Source organism: Chiloscyllium plagiosum, chromosome 23, assembly GCF_004010195.1.
Source record: "Chiloscyllium plagiosum isolate BGI_BamShark_2017 chromosome 23, ASM401019v2, whole genome shotgun sequence".
NCBI classification, from domain to species: domain Eukaryota; kingdom Metazoa; phylum Chordata; class Chondrichthyes; order Orectolobiformes; family Hemiscylliidae; genus Chiloscyllium; species Chiloscyllium plagiosum.
The window spans coordinates 8,850,740-8,868,736 of NC_057732.1; the positions used below are offsets into that span (position 1 = coordinate 8,850,740).

A 17,997-nucleotide genomic window follows, 5' to 3' on the forward strand; every position below is an offset into this window, starting at 1 on the left:
TGAATCATTACTTGTCCGAAGTGTTTCAAAGAGAGAGCCAGAGCACTGCCGTGTTACTGGTGATTCACTTTCAAGCCTCCCAATCTGCTCTCAGAATATTAGTGAATCGTGTAGCAAATTGAAATTATGGAAAGCTTTGAAATACAACCATGATCAGGAGAATGACTCCTCAAGACATAGAACAGTACAGCACAGTACAGGCACCTTCGGTCCTCGATGTTATGCCGACCTTTTATTTTATTCTAAGATCAAACTAACCTACATACCCTTCATTTTACTATCATCCATGTGCCTATCCAAGAATTTTAAATGTCCTTATTGTATCTGACTCTACTACGACTGCTGCCAGTGCATTCCACATACCAACACTCTCTGTGTAAAGAACCTACCTCTGACATCTCCCTTAAACCTTCCTCCAATCATCTTAAAATTTATGCCCCTTCGTGATAACCATTTCCACCCTGGGAAAATGTCTCTCATCTTCTTGCACACCTCTATCAAGTCACTTCTCATCCTTCTTCGCTCCAATGAGAAAAGCTCTAGTTCCCACAACCTTTCTTCATAAGACATGCCCTCCAGTCCAGGCAGCATCCTGGTAAATCTCCTCTGCAACATCTCTAAAGCTTCCACATCCTTCCTATAATGAGGCAACCAGAACTGAACACTATTCTAAGTGTGGTCTAACCAAGGCTCTATAAAACTGCAACATTAACTTGCGGCTCTTAAACACAATCCCCATGCTAATGAAAGCCAACACACCATATGCCTTCTTAACAACCCTATCAACTTGGGTGGCAACTTTGAGGGATCTATGGATGTGGACCCCAAGGTCACTCTGTTCCTCCACACTGCCAAGAATCCTGCCTTTAACTCTGTATTCTGCATTCAAATTTGTCCTTCCAAAATGAATCACTTCACACTTTTTAAAGTTGGACTCTATCTGCCACTTCTCAGCCCTGTTCTGCATCCTGTCATTGTCCTGTTGCAACTTACAACAACCTTCCACACTACCCATAACTCCACTTCATGTCATCGACAAACTTACTAATCCACGCTTTAGCTTCATTTATAAAAACCACAAACAGCAGAGGTCATAGAACCGACCCCTGAAGAACACCACTGGTCACCAAGCTCCAGGCTGAATACTTTCCATCTACTCCACCCTCAGAGAAAAAAGACCACGGGATTCATCTATGAAGTGCTAATGCCATTGATGGTGAAATTCCAAGAGAGTTGCAAACAGTTTACGGAGAGATATCGACAGGTTAAGTAAGTAGGCAAAAAGTTGGCAAACAGGAAAATATGAAGTTGTTCATTTTGGAAAGGGAAACAAAAGATAGAATATTACTTAAATGCAGAAAGCTGCAACACAAAGGGACTTAGGGCAACTTGTGCAAGAAACACAGAAAGCTAGCTTACAGCGGCAGCAGGTAATCAGGAAGGCTAATGGAATGATGGCCCTCATTTCAAGGGGATTGGAGTATAAGAGTAGGGAAGTCTTATTGCAACGGTACAAGGTGCTGGTGAGACCATATCCGGAGTACTGTGAGCAGCTTTGCTCCCCTTGCTTAAGGAAAGATATCATTTCATTGGAGGCAGTTCAGAGCATGTTCACTGGGCTGATCTCTGGAATTGAGGGACTATCTTATTAGCAAAGGGCAAACAAGTTAGGAGTCTACTCGCTGGAGTTTAAATTCTGAGAGGATGTTTCCCCTCATGGGAGAGTCTAGGACCAAAGGGCACAGTCTCAGAATAAAGGAGCATTATTTTAAGACTGAGATGAGGAGGAATTTCTTCTCTCAGAGGGTTGTGTGTTTCTGGAACTCCTTGCCACAGAGACCTGTGGGTATAGATTTCTTGTGCATATTTAAGGCTGGCATAGATAGGTTTTTGATCAGTCAGGGAATAAAGGGTGATGGGGAAAACAGAGGAAGATGGCAAGTGGGAGTATTGGATCAGCCATGAGTCTATTGAATGGTGAGGCAGGCCCAAGGGGCTGAACAGCCTACTCCGGTTCCTATTTCTTATTGTCTTTTGTTCTTATCTGTTTTATTATTCCCTTCCATTTTAATGCAGCTACAAGATGCATTGCAGCAACTCACTGAGGCTCTTTCCACAGCCCTTCCAAACCCATGACCTCAGCCATCTAGAACATTGAACACCTTATTTACCATACACCAATTTGCTCCTGGTTCAAGTAGAGGTCAAGAGATGTTTGAACTTTGATGTTTTGCTTTTTAAATAGCCACCATTTGCTCATACACAGCAAAACTGCTTATGTTGTTGACACCTACATGGGCTGTGGTCACACTCTCCCTCGAAATGCAAATCCCTCCCCAGGCTAAAGCAGATGCCTAGCATAGAGGAGGAAACAAAGCCACCTGGACTCTTGCGCTTAGTTATAGATAATGGCATCCAAACCACTCAATATACTGTCCTCCACTGCCATTACATTCCTATCAATTCCCCAACTTGACTGGCTTCTTTCAATAGGGTGCATGGTCAATTTGTTCAACTATCCTGTGGTCACTGCTTTCATTCCCCCCACAGGCTCCAGGAACTTCAAATCTTTTGGCCAGTTGCAAAGGCAGAAGCTCCTTCCCTTTGACCTTTTGTGTCTCCTCACCTGCCTCTCTTGCAGTCATGTCTGCCTGTACCGTACCCTAGGAGAAAGTGAGGACTGCAGATGCTGGAGACCAGAGTTGAAAAGTGTGGTGCTGGAAAAGCGCAGCTGGCCAGGCGGCATCCAAGAAGCAGGAGAATCGACGTTTCGGACATTAGCCCTTCTTCAAGAATGTACCCCTGGCCAAATCAGAAGAACCTATACAAAGAGTTTTGACCACCTGCTAATACTTAGAATGTAGGTAACTTTTCACCTCCCTGATGCGTTGCTGTATTTGTAGTTCAGCCTCCAGCTTGTAAACTCTGAGTTGAAGCTCCTTTCAATTCAATCATTTATTGCAGACTTGTTTACCCTGGATCACACTGGTGGGGGCATCCAGATACACTGCATGCTACAGTCACCAAACATCACTGCTCTGACTGGCTTTATTATTTCATTTTCCTTAATTAATTAATCCATAAAATGAAACCTTTTCTCACTATCACTTACTGTACTAACTCAAACCTTAGAAATTCAATACTTCTCAGCACCTAAGACTCACATAGCTAACAGAATTACTGGTTTCCTACTTCAGTTTTGCAACTATTTCTTAATCATTATAATGAAGGTATTTAAGCATGGGTTAAAATATTTCTGGATTTTTATAAATTCCAACACTTTAGACACGTTCCCTAACAGTAGTTACTCACTTACCAATCAACTATGCTTTTCCGGTGTTGTCATTGTTTGGTTATTCTGATCAAACTCAGTATGTGGTCAGATTCGTCTCATTCTGAAACTGCTTCTGCCACTGATTTAATTGGCTGTACCCAGCTCTCTTTGCACTGTTTCCCATTCTGAAACTACTCACCCTTCTCCCACTGTTTTAACTGGCTGGGTCAACGTCTCTACAAGCTGTTGCTCATCCTGAACTGAGTTTTGGGCACTACTCACTAGGATATCTGTTTTGGCCACAGAGGAAGTGTAGAGATGATTTGCTGGCATGAGTTAAACTGCAAAGAGAGATTACAAAAATAAACAAAAGTGTAGTGCTTAAGAATTTAGAATTTAAAGGACGATTTGCTTACAGCTTTCAAGATAGTGAGCGGAACTGATGGGTGGATACAGAAAATCTATTTCGGGGGAATTCTACTACATACGTTTGGGAAAGTCTACTACATGGGAACACAGGCTAAAAATTGAGATCAGCCCTTTCAGGAATGAAGTCAGGAAACACTCTTGCATGCAAAGAATGTTAGAAGTTTGAATCTGCGATGATGCCAACTTTAATTCTGTGATTTGATAGATTTCTCAGAGGCAGAGCTGGGGCAAACATAGACTCATTGAGCAGATCAGTAATAATCTCACTGTGTGGTGAACAGGTTTGAGGGACTCTGCGCATGTCCCTGTGGACGTTGGGGAGACTTCAGACCGAAATTCATTTTCTTCCCTGAGCCACTTCAGGGAAGAAAATGACTTCTGGACCAAAAGTAGAGTTAAGACAGAGAAATAGAACTGAAGAAGTGTCATACCAGACTCAAAATGTTAACTTGGTTTCTCTCTCTCCCTCTACAGATGCTGCCAGACCCGGCTGAGTTTCTCTAGCATTCTCTGCATTTATTTCAGATTTCCAGCATGCACAGTATTTAACTTTTATCACATGTGGATGGCAAAACCGCAGAAAACCAAAACCTGGCTTCACCAGCAGGATTATGCATTCCTGGGAATCTCCATAATAAGAAACTGTTACCTACTGGTTGGATTCTGAGGGCTACACAGAACACGATGCAGGAATTCAAACACAAATGCATGAAGGGGATGGGGGTGAGTTGAAATGTTCGCAGGGGTTGAGCCACAGTGGGTAGAGTTATTAATCTGACCATGCCTGGATCCCACAGTCCTAGTGGTTGCAAAATAAGGATGAAGGAGTTTATCAGGAAGATACCCAACACATAGGAAAGCTGATACCACTTGAATCTTTAACCTTTGGACGCATTTGTGTTTAAATGTTTGGAGAGTTGGGGACAGGGGTTGGTCAGGAGCTGCAGGATCAGGGATGGGGAGGAGATCATCAGTCCATGATTATTTGTTTTTGTTGCCCCATGATGGTGACCCCGGTTACAGAAATCTGTGCGAGGAAGGAGATTGCTTTACAAACACACAAAAGGTACAAACCAGCCTTCCATGAGCTTTGTTGGTGCCTTTTCCATACTCGGAGGAAACTTTTGAGTTGGATACCAACTGACGTTGCCTCCTCTACTTCGCCAATGACCAATTTTGACATACACCATTTCCTGGACACCAAGACTGAGGCAATACCTATTTGTGTTAATACTCACTGGCTCCATCGCTCACAGGGTTTAGTATCACAGAAGATCTTGCAAGTAAAGCGTACTAATCTGTGCCTACCTGCCTGATGGGGCTTCGTGAGATGGCTTTACGCTTCCGCTGCGGTCTCTCCTGACGGGTCCAGGCTCCATGGTGGGCAGGCCGGTGGCAGACGTTGTTGTTGTCCATGTGGATGAAATCCTTCTCAATAGTCCTGGAGGCAGACTTCTCCTCAGTCGCTGAAGGGAGTAGAAGGATTGGTCTCAACAGAAATCAGCAGGACCTCAAAATGTCATGTGTGAACAATACTAGACTGTTAAGGTAATGCAGCTCAGGGAGAGGTGGTGGTGTCATGATAATGTCACTGAACTAGCAATCCACAGTGCCGGCCTAATGTTCTGGGGATATGGGTTCAAATTCAATGGCAGATGGTGGAATTTGAATTCAATACAAAGCCAGCCTAATGATGACCATTGTCAATCATGGCAAAAGCACATTCACTAATGTCTTTCAGGGAAGAGAATCCACTGTCCCTTATCTGGTCTGGTCTACATGTGATTCCAGACCCATAGCAATGTGTTTGACTCTTAATTACCTTTTGGAATGTTCTAACAAGACACTCCGTTCCAGGGCAATTAGGGATGGGCAATAAACGCTGCCTGAGCTAACAATACCCACTTCACATGAACATATTTGAAAAAAAGACCTAAAAGCAGAAATACTGAAGAACAATATATCAGGCAAAAATAATTATCATTTGATGACTCTTTTTAAAAAAAAAGTTCTCTTTAAATAAATGCTTCTCCACCTGTTTGCAGCAAAATAACACTCATAAATCAAATATCATGAAAACTGATTATTTTCATTCAACCTTAAAGCATAATAAATAAAGAAAAATGCAGCAATTTTGTAAATAGAATAACCAGTTGATTAAATCAAATTACATTGAAAGGTTCTTCAGTTTAACCAGGACTGTGATAAAGGGATTTTCATGTATTCATTAAATTTCCTATTGTAAATCCACAGATCTGTCTGATTGTTTGATAACCAGCAATCTGTTTCAAGTCAATAATTGTTTCAAACAGTACCTTCATCCGACAAAATGGCTGTCGTAACAATTAAGTAGGAAGTCTGTCTGAAGAAACTAAGATTCCATTTGGTTCATCATCTCTCAAAGGAGCTAGTCAGTGAACTCCAATGACTTTGTTATATCTATTGACTTTTGCCAGTTCAAATCCATAAACCTTTCACCCAAAAATGTTGACAAAGCAGTTATCTCCCTTGTATGTGCAATCAATTAGCCTTGTAGCAAATTACTACATCTGCAATACAACTTGCATAGATTTATAAAGTTTAAAAGCAATGATGCACATACTAACAAATATCTCTAGTATTCTTTCACTCCTCCCCTTGCAAAGATCTATCCCAATTTCAGTTATAATAAAGAACTTAGGTAGAATTTTCCCACACTTTTTTCTAAATACGGTGGTGAGGGTGTAAGGTGGTGACTAACAGACCACCCCTCATTGACTAGATGGTTCATCTAATTGTCTGCCAGTCAACTTGCTTAAGGCCCTATCACAGGCCTCAACACCGGTGACCTGGAATACCAGGACCTGCTGGCCTATCAATGAAGCTAGCAAGATACATCCAGAATGGCATTTCCTTTGGTGGAACCTGGTGGAACAGGAATGTCCCTTCAGAACTCACAAGCGGGGTCTGGGCTTCTGTTGTCCCTGGCAACCTACCATCCCTGGCCGTGGGGCCCTGGATGAACCCTCCTCCCATGGTGTCAGTAGCCACCAGATCTTCATTGCCTCCTACTGTCCAGCTCCAGAAATGGATGAGCAGCTAAAGGGCAGGATTCAAACACGGTCCAGAAAACACTGATGCAGACTCATAATACCCTCACGGGATTGGTGTCACAGCCATCGAGATATATCATAATTCTTCAATTTCCATACCTTTCCTGTTTTAAACCTTCCATGTAGAGGTCAAAAATGAATTTATTAGATTGTGAAAGGACAAACAGAAGATGACTAAAGCACATGGTGATTGTTATTAACTAGCACCTGACATTTTGGAAATGGAAGTTAACATCACTTGGTGTACCTTTGGGATTGCGAGTTTCTCTCCTGGGCATTCTTCAGAGTCAGAACCAGCATAGGACTCGCTGAATGATACTAATGGGTTTATTCTGGGCTTGTGGACGGGCTGGAAGGTCAGTTGTGTGCTGAGGAGATTGCTGACAGCCCTCAAGGAGGTACTGACATTGGGAGGCAGAGACGGATCAGCCAGAAGGTCTGTAATTAATCCATGGGCCTCACCCATCACAGCAATATCGACAGTGACACTGGTCCCTGTAGACTGAAAAAAAAAATGAGGAATATAAATACATCACTGTAGCAACAGCAGCCCAACAAGGTCTATCAAACCTTTACTCACACTTCTTTCAATGAAATGTGCAAACACTGTTTTTAATTCAGATGAGTTTCCCACATGCGGTACACCACAACCAGCTGTTAAATGCTGGTTTAAATGAGTTAGCTAATCCCACAATTCAGAGTTAGGATGTAGTTTTCTCAATGTTCCATGTGTTAACCAAGATGAATGATGATGAACCATGGTACAATAACCAGTTACTTCCATCTCCTTTTAATGAGATGTCATTTGAACTCAAGATTACTATGGGTTACAACTAATTTCAACCAATTTGCCATAAAGTAACTCATTTGGCTTTTTAATTTGAACTCAAATTACTTCACAGAATTTTCACTGTGTGGAAGGAGGCCATTTGGCCTATCATACCTGCACCGTGATTAATACCTCATACCAACATCTAACCTTTTGTCCATATCCCAACACACACTATGTCTATCCAAATATTCATCCAATTTTCTCTTGAATCCCTCAATTGAACTTACCTCCACCACATTTCCAGGCAGTAGACTCCAGACCCTAACAATTCGCTGAGTGAAAAATGTGTTTTTCATGTTACCCTTGGTTTGTTTACACATCACTTTAAATCATTTGTAAATCTTATTCAGAGTTTGGTTCTCCTGAGGACTTTTCCTTCTTATTGGCTCATCCTGTCTTCATGATTCTATGTTTTTCTTAATCCTTCACTCTAAGCTCTATTGAATCTTTCTTTCATTATAGCACTGAGTCTCTAAGTGATCATTGTTATGTTAGGTAAGCTCCTCCAGACACTAGACAGCAATATATTTGGAAAAAAAATCATCCCCAAATTATTATAATTTAACCATATGTTACTAGACAACCCCGCCAACTGCATGAGGAATAAATTCCTCTTCCAGAAGGGTTTCCATGATTTGTGAAATTAACTAAGTCTGACTTTGTTTGGCAATCAAGTGGTATGTTTAAAAATGAATTTATGTAGGGGGGATGATTATACATTGCTTCTAAAAGTTTCAAAAATCCAAAATAGGTTTTGGTCTTTTTAAAATGATATCAGCTGTGTCTGAGATATTCAAAAGGAATTCTCAAATTCAACGTTAAAGTCAAGTTGATGTATTCCTATATAATGTTGCCTATTGCAACATTGTTATGGACCATATTAAACCCCTTCCAAATATATTAAGAAGATAGCCTCGACCCGACCTTTTTCTTATTTTAAAGGTAAGTGCTAGGAAATGCATTCCAGATGCACTTCGATTGGTCAAACTACTAGTCTTGAGGCGAATCACACTTTATTTATACATTATAGTTAAAATAAAACAAAAAAGAAGAAATTGGAATAATAACTCTATTGGAAAGCTTAATAGAATACTAGATTATTAACTACTAATTAACTGTTCCAGTAAAGAAACATCCCATTAACACACCCTTGGCAAGGGCAAATTCAGTAAAATAGATTATCTCACATGCAATTCTAGCTGCAGGAAGACAACCCCAGTTTTTAGAAAGAGGAATAAGAGCTTCCATATCCAGTTTCAAGACCCCAGCAACTGCAGAAAGCTAAAACCGAACAGCAAGGCTCTGTGGGAGCTTCACTCCAACCAGCCAGGCTGCTTCTATTGTTCCAACTTTAAGAAAAAACAAAGCCTCACAAGCTGTTTATTGGATTTGAGTAGACTGCTCTGCACCTCTGTCTCAACCTTTCTTCATCAAAAAACACAGAACAAAATACACCTGTTAAAGCCATAGAATTGTTTCATCATTATTGTCTCCTTTCACTTTTGGATTGATTAAGAACACAACAAGGATTTATCTGAATCCTTTAATGGAATTGATTAGCTATAACATTAATATTTACTTCTGTGTGGTTGTTCGAGCTGAAGAATATTTTGTACTGATAGACTCTAGAAAGGCAGTCATCTAGGTACTTGAGAGAGGATGTTGATCCTGGGTCCATCAGTACAAATCAACTGGTATCATAAAGTCTTCAGTTATCACTTGTTCAGATACACACTGGTCTCAAGTGGACTTTGCAGGTTGTGATGATTTCATGTCTCTTTTGCCCTTGCCCTTCCAGGTGGTGAAGTTTGCCAATTTGGAAGGGATAGTCAGAAGAGGGTACATACTGGTGTCACTGTGCATCAGCAGTGGAAAGAGTAAACACTGGAGGTGGTGGATGGAGTGCAAATCAAGCTGCTGCTTCATCCTGGATAGTATTAAGATTCTTGAGAGTTGCAGGAATGGTATTCACCTTGAAAAATCCATCACATGCTCTGTTCTGTTGAGGAACAGGAGATAATGTCAAGCTCAGCCATCAGTTTTGAAGCAAAATATGACCCATAAACTGTAAGTATGTTTGCCTTCCCTAAGAGCAAGTTAGCTCTATTTTCCCCTTTGCTCGGTAAGGTAACTCACAGTGTTCTGTGTAAGTGGGCAAAGCATTGATTCAACTTGCTTTATGCAAAATGTGGAGATTTTACAGTATGAAGCAGCAAACGGCAGTGCTACAGCTCAATAAATTACCTTCAGAACTGAAGCCAAAAATATAGACCACAGAGAAGAAGCTGAGGTTTGTTTCTCTTCCAGTCTGAATACAGCAAAGAGCACTCTTCATTGTGGATACTTTATCCACATGCCATCCTTTGCAGCACCAATGATGTAGAGGCCTGGTATTTCTGCTGTTCTTAATTGCATCTTGGCTTTAATAAAAGTAAACACTATTGAGTGTCTATACCAGTCATGCCCTGAACCTGAGATTTCCACATTCAAAAAAATTGAAGATTATACAAGTTATAGGGTGATCCTGTTCTTGAGAAATGGATCCTTCCAGATTGCAAGGAACAATGCTTACTGACAGAGTCGAATCTTATAGAAACAGGCCCTTCAGCTCAACAAGTCCACATGACCCTCTGAACAGTATCTCACCCAAACCCATTACTCTACATTTATCCTTGACTAATGCACCTAGCCTACACATCCCTGAACACTATGGGCAATTTCCCATGGCCAATTCACCTAACCTGTATATCTTTGGATTGTGGGAGGAAACCAGAGCACCTGGACGAAACCGGCGCAGACACAGGTGAATGTGCAAACTCCACACAGACAGTCACCCGAGGCTGGATTCGAACCTAGGTCCCTGATGCTGTGAGGCAGCAGTGCTAACCACTGAATCATCGTGGTGCCTCAATGAATCAATTTTCATTCATTCATTAGATTAGATTCCCTACAGTGTGGAAACAAGCCATTTGGCCCAACAAGGCAACACCTACCCTCCAAAGTGTAACCCATCCGGACTCATTTCCCTTTGACTGATGCACCTAACACTATGGACAATCTAGCATGGCCAATTAACCTGACCTGCAAATCTTTGGGCTGTGGGAGGAAACTGAAGGAAACGCACACAGACACAGGGAGAATGTGCAAACTCCACATAGACAGTCGCCTGAAGCTGGAATTGAACCCAGGTCCCTGATGCTGTGAGACAGTGGTGCTAACCACTGAGCCATCGTGACATTCACCACCTGATGTAGCTGAGAAGGATCTTGCCCACTCTGTCAAATGAAGTGACAATGAGACACTCCAATGGGCACTCCTGGGTCTTCCCTGGGACCAAGAACCCCATGATAGAAATTTTGGTCATGCAAGCTACCAGCCAATCAGCTCCAGCAGTTCTACAGTGCTCAGCAGCACTAGTGGGAAGGGTTGTGGGTGCTGATGGTAATGCAACTAATGGAGGCCCACGATCACAGAGGATCATGGAGGGGAAGGGTGGGGGCGCAAATCGATCAAGGGGAAAGTAGAGGGCCTTCAGCAAGTTTCCTCTGTCTTTATGCTGGGCATACCAATCAGGCATTCAGCATGGAGGGACTCCCTGAACCTTGGAGGGCTGAAGGCAATATTTCACAAGGTTCGCTTTCTGAGCTTCCCACCCAGTGAAGTTCTCAGCTTGCCACTGATGGATACTGGCAGCAGTAAGACAAAATCATAGAAAATAAGTGCAGCCCATCGAGCCCATTGACCATTTAACATGGAGGGGCCACAGCTGATACTCCTCCCCAATGCCACAGTCCCATTCTCTCCCTATATCCCATGATGCCTTTGGAAGATTGTTTGTTCATTTCTTAAATATTGTCAGTGACTTGATCTCCACAGCCTTCTGTATTAGAGAATTCCACAGTCCACCAGCCTTTGAGTAAAGACATTTCTCATCTCAATCCAACACCAAGATCTGAGACTACAATTTGTGGTTCTGGACCCTGCATAAGATTGCATGGGCTACCCATTTAAGGATGGGCAGGAAGGAGCGCTGTCCACGAGACTTTCCGGCCTTCATTTAATCAGCCTGAGGCAGATGACGGGAGTTACCCCACCTACCACACAGTCACCCAATTAAATGCCGCTCCTAACACATAACATGCCTCAGTTGAGGGCACTGTGTTCCAGGGAGAGAAAGGAGTTGTGGAAAGGGAAGTAGGAGGACCTAGGTACCACATTGGAAGAAAAGCCTGAAATGTTGGTAGTCAGTTCCTTCTTCTGACAAAACTTTACAGATGGGCCCAAATCCATTATGGTAATTAATTAGGCCTTTATCCTTTGTCATAGTCTATAACTGTATCCTCTAGTTTTATTAGGTGATAGAGAGACTAGGGTGGGGTGCGGGGAGGAATGATAATGGTGGAGGAAGCAAGCTAATGTCATGATTTTGGTTGTAACTCATGCAGATGGTAATCTAAAACATCAGAGAGGGATCAATTTCAGACATTTCTTTGCTGCATTTCTGAACTGCTTCATTCAATGCTCCAAGTCTTAACATTGGGTTACCGTGGAAACCGCTGAAAGGCATCACCATTCACATTTAAGGTTGCTGCTTTTGATTGGAAAGAATGTACTGGTGAGCAATACAATTCATGAATGACGTAAAGGGCAGCGCAGTGAGGCCTAGTCATGAGCTTAAAAGCCATTGATTTATTCCTGATAAACAAAAAATCAAAAATGTTAATGGTTAGATTGGAATTACACTGAGCAAGAGGAGGTAAGAGACCAATAGATTTTAAAGCTATAACTTTGCATATCCATTACATTTTTAAAAAATCATTCAACTTGCCTGTTGTAGCTTACTTGCAGACATTTTCTAGCATAATTTTAAGAGACTAAAATCCAATAACAACTTCCTATAAGATATAGCACCTTTCACATAGCAAAACTTTCTCAGCAATAAAATATGACAATGAGACACCTAAGTAGATATTAGGACAGATCATCAAAAGTTTGGTCAGAGATAGGCTTTCTGGATTAAGGGGTTAATGTAAATCAGTCCATAATGTTATTGATGATACAATCATGACATAGGCAAGAAAAAGTCTGAACTGGACACAAAGTAAAGTAATACACTGTCCTTAGAGAGACAAGGTTTAAACCCAGACTATAGTAATGTATACAACATCAATAAAGAACTGGTATTATTTTACTACATCTAATCCCGATTATTGGGACAGTTAAGTAGACAAGGATTGCAACTAAACCGCACTAAAGAGACTGAAACAAACCAAGTCAGACATCATAGACAGACCAGACCATGCCAGCAACTGTCCCTTCTTTGGTCAACCCGACCACAAACTTGGATTTAAGGAGCATCCAAAAGGTAGACAGTGGAATAGAAAGCTCCCCAGAACTGAGGACAGAATCCCAGAGGATTGGACTGCAGAAGCAGAGCTGATAGTAGCAAGGGCCAGTGAGAAATGGGATATACAAGAGACCACAAATGGTGGAGCATAGGAACAATGAAGCGCTGGAGGAGGTTACAATGCTTAGGAGAGACAAGGTTATGAAAGGGTTTGAAACTAAAGGGTGAGTGTTTTACAGTCGAGGTACTCCTGGGAGTCAATGTAGGTCAGTGAGCATGGGGCTTATGGTGAATGGGTCTTGTGTGTGCTGCACTTCACTGATTTACCAAACACATCCTTCCAAAACTCAAACCCCTGTTGCAATCAGAAGAGGGAGAAGGTGAGACCCATTCCTGTATGAAATGATACACCACAGAAGGGTGCTCCCCCCATTCAGCTGTGCCCCATATCCATTTTCCCCAAGACCCTGACAAACCTTTCTTTCCAAATATATACCCTGGAAATTAAGAAGTTGTACTTGCTTCCACCACCAATTCAGGCAGTTTCTATCCACATTCAACAAAGGTCTCATCTGGATTCTTCTCTCTGAAATCTGTGCACTCTGGATACCATCCCTGCTGACAGTGAACACATCCTCCAGGCTTGCAGTCATCCATTTTTCAAACTCCTTAGTTAAATATTGCCTCCACCTTCTTTTCCCCAAGGAGATCAATTCCAACTTCTCCGGTCCCTTCACATGACTGAAAGTCCCTCAACGTTGGCACCATTCTGGTCAATCTCCTCTGCACCATCTCTGTGAACTTTACAACAAAACCTTGGTCGTCCTATCTGGCTGTTTTCAATTGGTTTTCATGCTATAATCAAAATGCCCTGTCAAAGCCATTTCCAGCCAGTTCACTCTGGATTTTAATCAACATGTGCGATGTCTCTTTAAGAAAAATATATCTGACAACCAGGAATGAGAAGGCAAGGCCAAACTGTGTTTTGATTCTTTACTGTTATAAGGGCCTTTGGAGTCAGTTACATCAGCAGGGACCAGCAATGGAGTCTCAAGACTTGCTTCTATTCAACGCAACAGCAAGGTGGGGGTGGAGATCAATGCAGATCACAGACATTTTCAAGATTTGGCTCAGAATATATTGGAGGAAAGCCATGTGAAAAGACAAACTCTGGTTGAAAGCACATATTCCAGGCACCTATCTTCGCCTTGAGACTGCCTTCTGAGATTTGGAACAGTCAGTGATTTATAGCAGCCTACAATGAGGCCAGTGAATGCACGATGACTTTCAATTGTTTCTCCCAAGCTATTATTTAAAGAAAATAAAACACAGGAAATGAAATATTTTTCTCTTAATGCTAAAGCAGAGGATACTGATTTTAAAATAATTTGTGTCAATGGGAAAATAACTGAGGATATGCACTGGGTTACATAGATAATTCAACCTTGCATGCATTAGGCATCATATCTTGACCATGTAATGAAAATTTATATTTTTACAGAACCTTTAACACAGTCAAACATTCCAAGGAGCTTCATGTGGGTATTATAAAACAGAATGGCACTGGGTTACGTAAGGAGATGGTCAGTCAGATGACCCAAAAGCTTGTTTAGAGAGATGGTTCTTAAGAGGTCTCTTTGAGGAAGACAGTGAGGTGAAGAGGTAGAAAGATATGGAGAGGTTGGGGCCTGGGTAACTGGTCGCCATTGGTGATACAGTTAGGACTGGGGGCAGATCTCAAAGAGGTGGAAATTGAGGTGTGCAGATATCCCATTAGCAATGAACTGGGGAAATGGAGGAGATAACAGAGATGGGGGGCAAGCGAGACCATGGAGGGACCTGAAAAACAAGACATTGCTTTACTGGGAGCCAATGTAGGTCAGTGAAAAAGGAACGTGACACATTGTCAGTTAAGGCATTGGCAGCAGAGATTTGAATGACCTCAGGTTTAGAAAGGGTGCAGTGTACAAGGCTGACCAGTTAGGAGTGTGTCGGATAGTTGAGCCTAGAGGTGACAAAGGCATGAATGCTCGTTTCAGTTTCAGCAGCAAGTAATCTGAGATAGGAGTAAAATCAGACAATATTGTGGAGTTGGACATAGGGAGTCTTAATGATAGCATGAATATGAGTTTGGAACCTCACCTCAAAATCTAACATGATGCCAAGGTCACAAACAAGCATGCTTAATTCTCTTAGGCAGGTGGATAGAGTTGTTGGCTAGGAAATGGAGTTCAGAGCATGAAACAAAATCAATGGCTTCAGCCTTCACAATATTTAATTAGAGAAAATGTTTGTACACCCAGCGATGTTAAAGAAGAAGTCTCATTGTCTCGGAGGAGTGGACTAGTGAAGAGGAGTGACCAGAACACAATGTGAATTCACAGACTGGACTGAATTACCTACCCTTATTTAAACAGCTATATGAAATCAAGTAAAACCACTCCTGAACAATGTTCAAAAACAGAAAGTGCTGGAGAAACTCAGCAAGTCTGACAGCTTCTGTGGAGAGAGAAAACAGTTTTGGGTCCAGTGACCCTTCTTCAGAACCCTGTACAATAGACTTTAGAATGTGTAGAGTTATTGATTTCACATCATACAGGTGACAAACATGTTTAGTGGTGATGGTGGTATTAGGGAATTTCATTAGATTAATAAAACAGAAGTCAATGCTCCAGGAACAAAGGTTCAAAAACCCACCATGACAGTTGGTGGAATTTAAATTCAATTAATAAATGTGGAATATAATAAGGTTATAATGGTCACCATGACACTATCAGCAATTGTTACAAATTTCCTTGACTCACAAATGCTCTTAAGATAATGTAATTGGTTTCTACTTATGGTACCCATAGCCCACGAAAGAAAGGAAGAATGAATCTGAAGCTGTCTCTGTTGTGGGCTGTCGGTGGTTGAATAAGTTGAAGTTTCATGCTCAACAGATTTTTGAGAGGCATTTGGATATGGCAACAAGCGGACAAATGGAGTTGTGGCACGAATCAGCCATTGTTTGTTTAAATGGCAGAGCAGGCTTGAGGGAAAAAAACAATTAATTTCCATCCCTTTGTTCCAATATTTAGTAGAAATAACAGCATGGCTTATGATGCAGCTTTATGTGTCAATTCCATTTTAAGAAGGAAATCAGTAAACAGAAAACCTATCACGAAAAATTCAACATTTCTAAAAATTAACGGGACAAAATTATGACGTTTGGCACTTCACAATGGTGGTACCTATTAATGACCCCGCTCCAGCACCTAAACCCACACCTGTTAACAGTAGCAAGCAGCCTTATGAACCTTCAGCTTCTAACACCCACAGAATTTTGTAAAAGTAAATGTGACATGTGAATAACTTCAAGGATGTGATCTCACCTTAGGATCCAAACTGCTGTTGAGAAAGTCTCATTCAAACTACCTGTATAAGATAATTGACGAGTGATCATTCCCAGGTAACCAATATTGCCTGCTAGATTCCTCAAATTAAACTGCAAATTACTATGTGATGTACAAAAGCAGCAATGTAATTGCAGAATAATTATTCATTATCTCATGCGAACATTATGTATGAACAGCAAGTGCTAAATCAATTGTACCAACACAAGACTGACCATTAACACTGATACTACAATCATAAAACTTGAATGTAACCCAGATAAAATATCCAACACAAATATCCTTCTCTCAGTGTTGCACTGCAGTGTCACTTCGGAGTAAATGTTTGAGGGTCCTTTTGAGACTTGAATTCATTACCTTCTGACTCTGAGGTGACAGTCAGGTCAATTGAGCAAGGCTAATGCTTTGACAGACTAACTTCATTCATAATGTAAAACTGATATGAGAAAACCATCATTGAAGCATCATGCAACATGATGTTGTTACAATGAAGGCAATACTGATAGTGACCACACATAATTCTGGACCCATTCCTTTCACCAAACTGCTTGTTTTGAAAGTACAAACAGAAAGCTCAATTTTGAGATTTGTAACAATTTCCAGGCAAGAAAATGAATACAATAAAAACATGAATCTTGGAGAAAAGGACCAATCTACCAATCAATGCTACTTTTGCAGCAGATCACGGACTATTACCCCATCATGAATCCCACCAACTCATTTACTCTTTGTAAAATTCACATTGAACTCTAAAGCTAATTCAACAACCTGTCAAAACACCCCACTGCTTAACCACAGTGGAATGACATCATTTTCCCTCTTTGTCCTCCCTGCAGCGATTAGGTGCCTTGAGGTGCCACTTCCTTGAGGTGCCACATAATTATAGCGTGCTCAATAAGACTGTCCATTCTGACATATTTGGTTCGACTGCTAGTTTCTCTGACTTTCCATTATGTAACTGTTGATGGCTGTCACTGCAGTGTCAGGTTTCTACCCTGCCTCCACAAATAAGCATGTGGTTCCATTGCAACTTGGGATCTGTAGAACTGCTTGTTATGCACTTGAAATATTGCTCAATCTTTCTTGCATGAAGACATACTATGTTTTTTCACATTTGAATAATGCTTTGACCCCAGAATTTATAGATTTTGCACTTATAGATATTTTTAATCAACCTGTTCAGACATAATAATGGAGCAACTGGAATTAAACCCAGGCCTCCTTGCTCAGAGGGAGGGACATTATCACTGCATACAAGTTGCATTTACATTTGCATTTGCGTAATGTCTTTCATGATGTGAAGATGTACCAAACCGCTTAACAGCCAATGAAGGACTGTATAGGTGTAATGCTGTACTGCAGGATATCTGACAGCCAACTTGTGCTATTAACATTTATAAAGCTCTTTGTAAAACCTTTATATACTCATGCAAACTTACTTTCCTATCTAGGAGAAAGTGAGGACTACAGATGCTGGAGACCAGAGTTGAAAGGTGTGGTGCTGGAAAAGCGCAGCAAGCCAGGCAGCATCCAAGGAGCAGGAGAATCGACGTCTCAGGCATAAGCCCTTCTTCAGGAATGAAGATGGTGTGCCAAGCAGGCTGAGATAAAAGGTGGTGGGAGGGGGGGAA

At 41.4% G+C, this 17,997-nt stretch overlaps 1 protein-coding gene across 8 annotated transcripts in view; it reads right to left on the reverse strand.

Moving 5' to 3' along the window:
* The window catches only part of pde3a (phosphodiesterase 3A, cGMP-inhibited), a 487,762-nt gene that overhangs the window by 120,620 nt on the left and 349,145 nt on the right, over window positions 1-17,997 (reverse strand). For all 8 annotated transcript variants that reach the window (XR_006315047.1, XR_006315046.1, XM_043713455.1 and 5 more), the window contains 2 exons: window positions 7,043-7,297; window positions 5,012-5,169 (listed from right to left, as the gene is read on the reverse strand). Coding sequence is in view for 6 of the 8 variants with exons in the window: in XM_043713455.1 (XP_043569390.1) it covers window positions 5,012-5,169; window positions 7,043-7,297 (413 nt within the window). In the remaining 2 variants the exon portion in view is untranslated. The remainder of the gene's footprint in view (window positions 1-5,011; window positions 5,170-7,042; window positions 7,298-17,997) is intronic.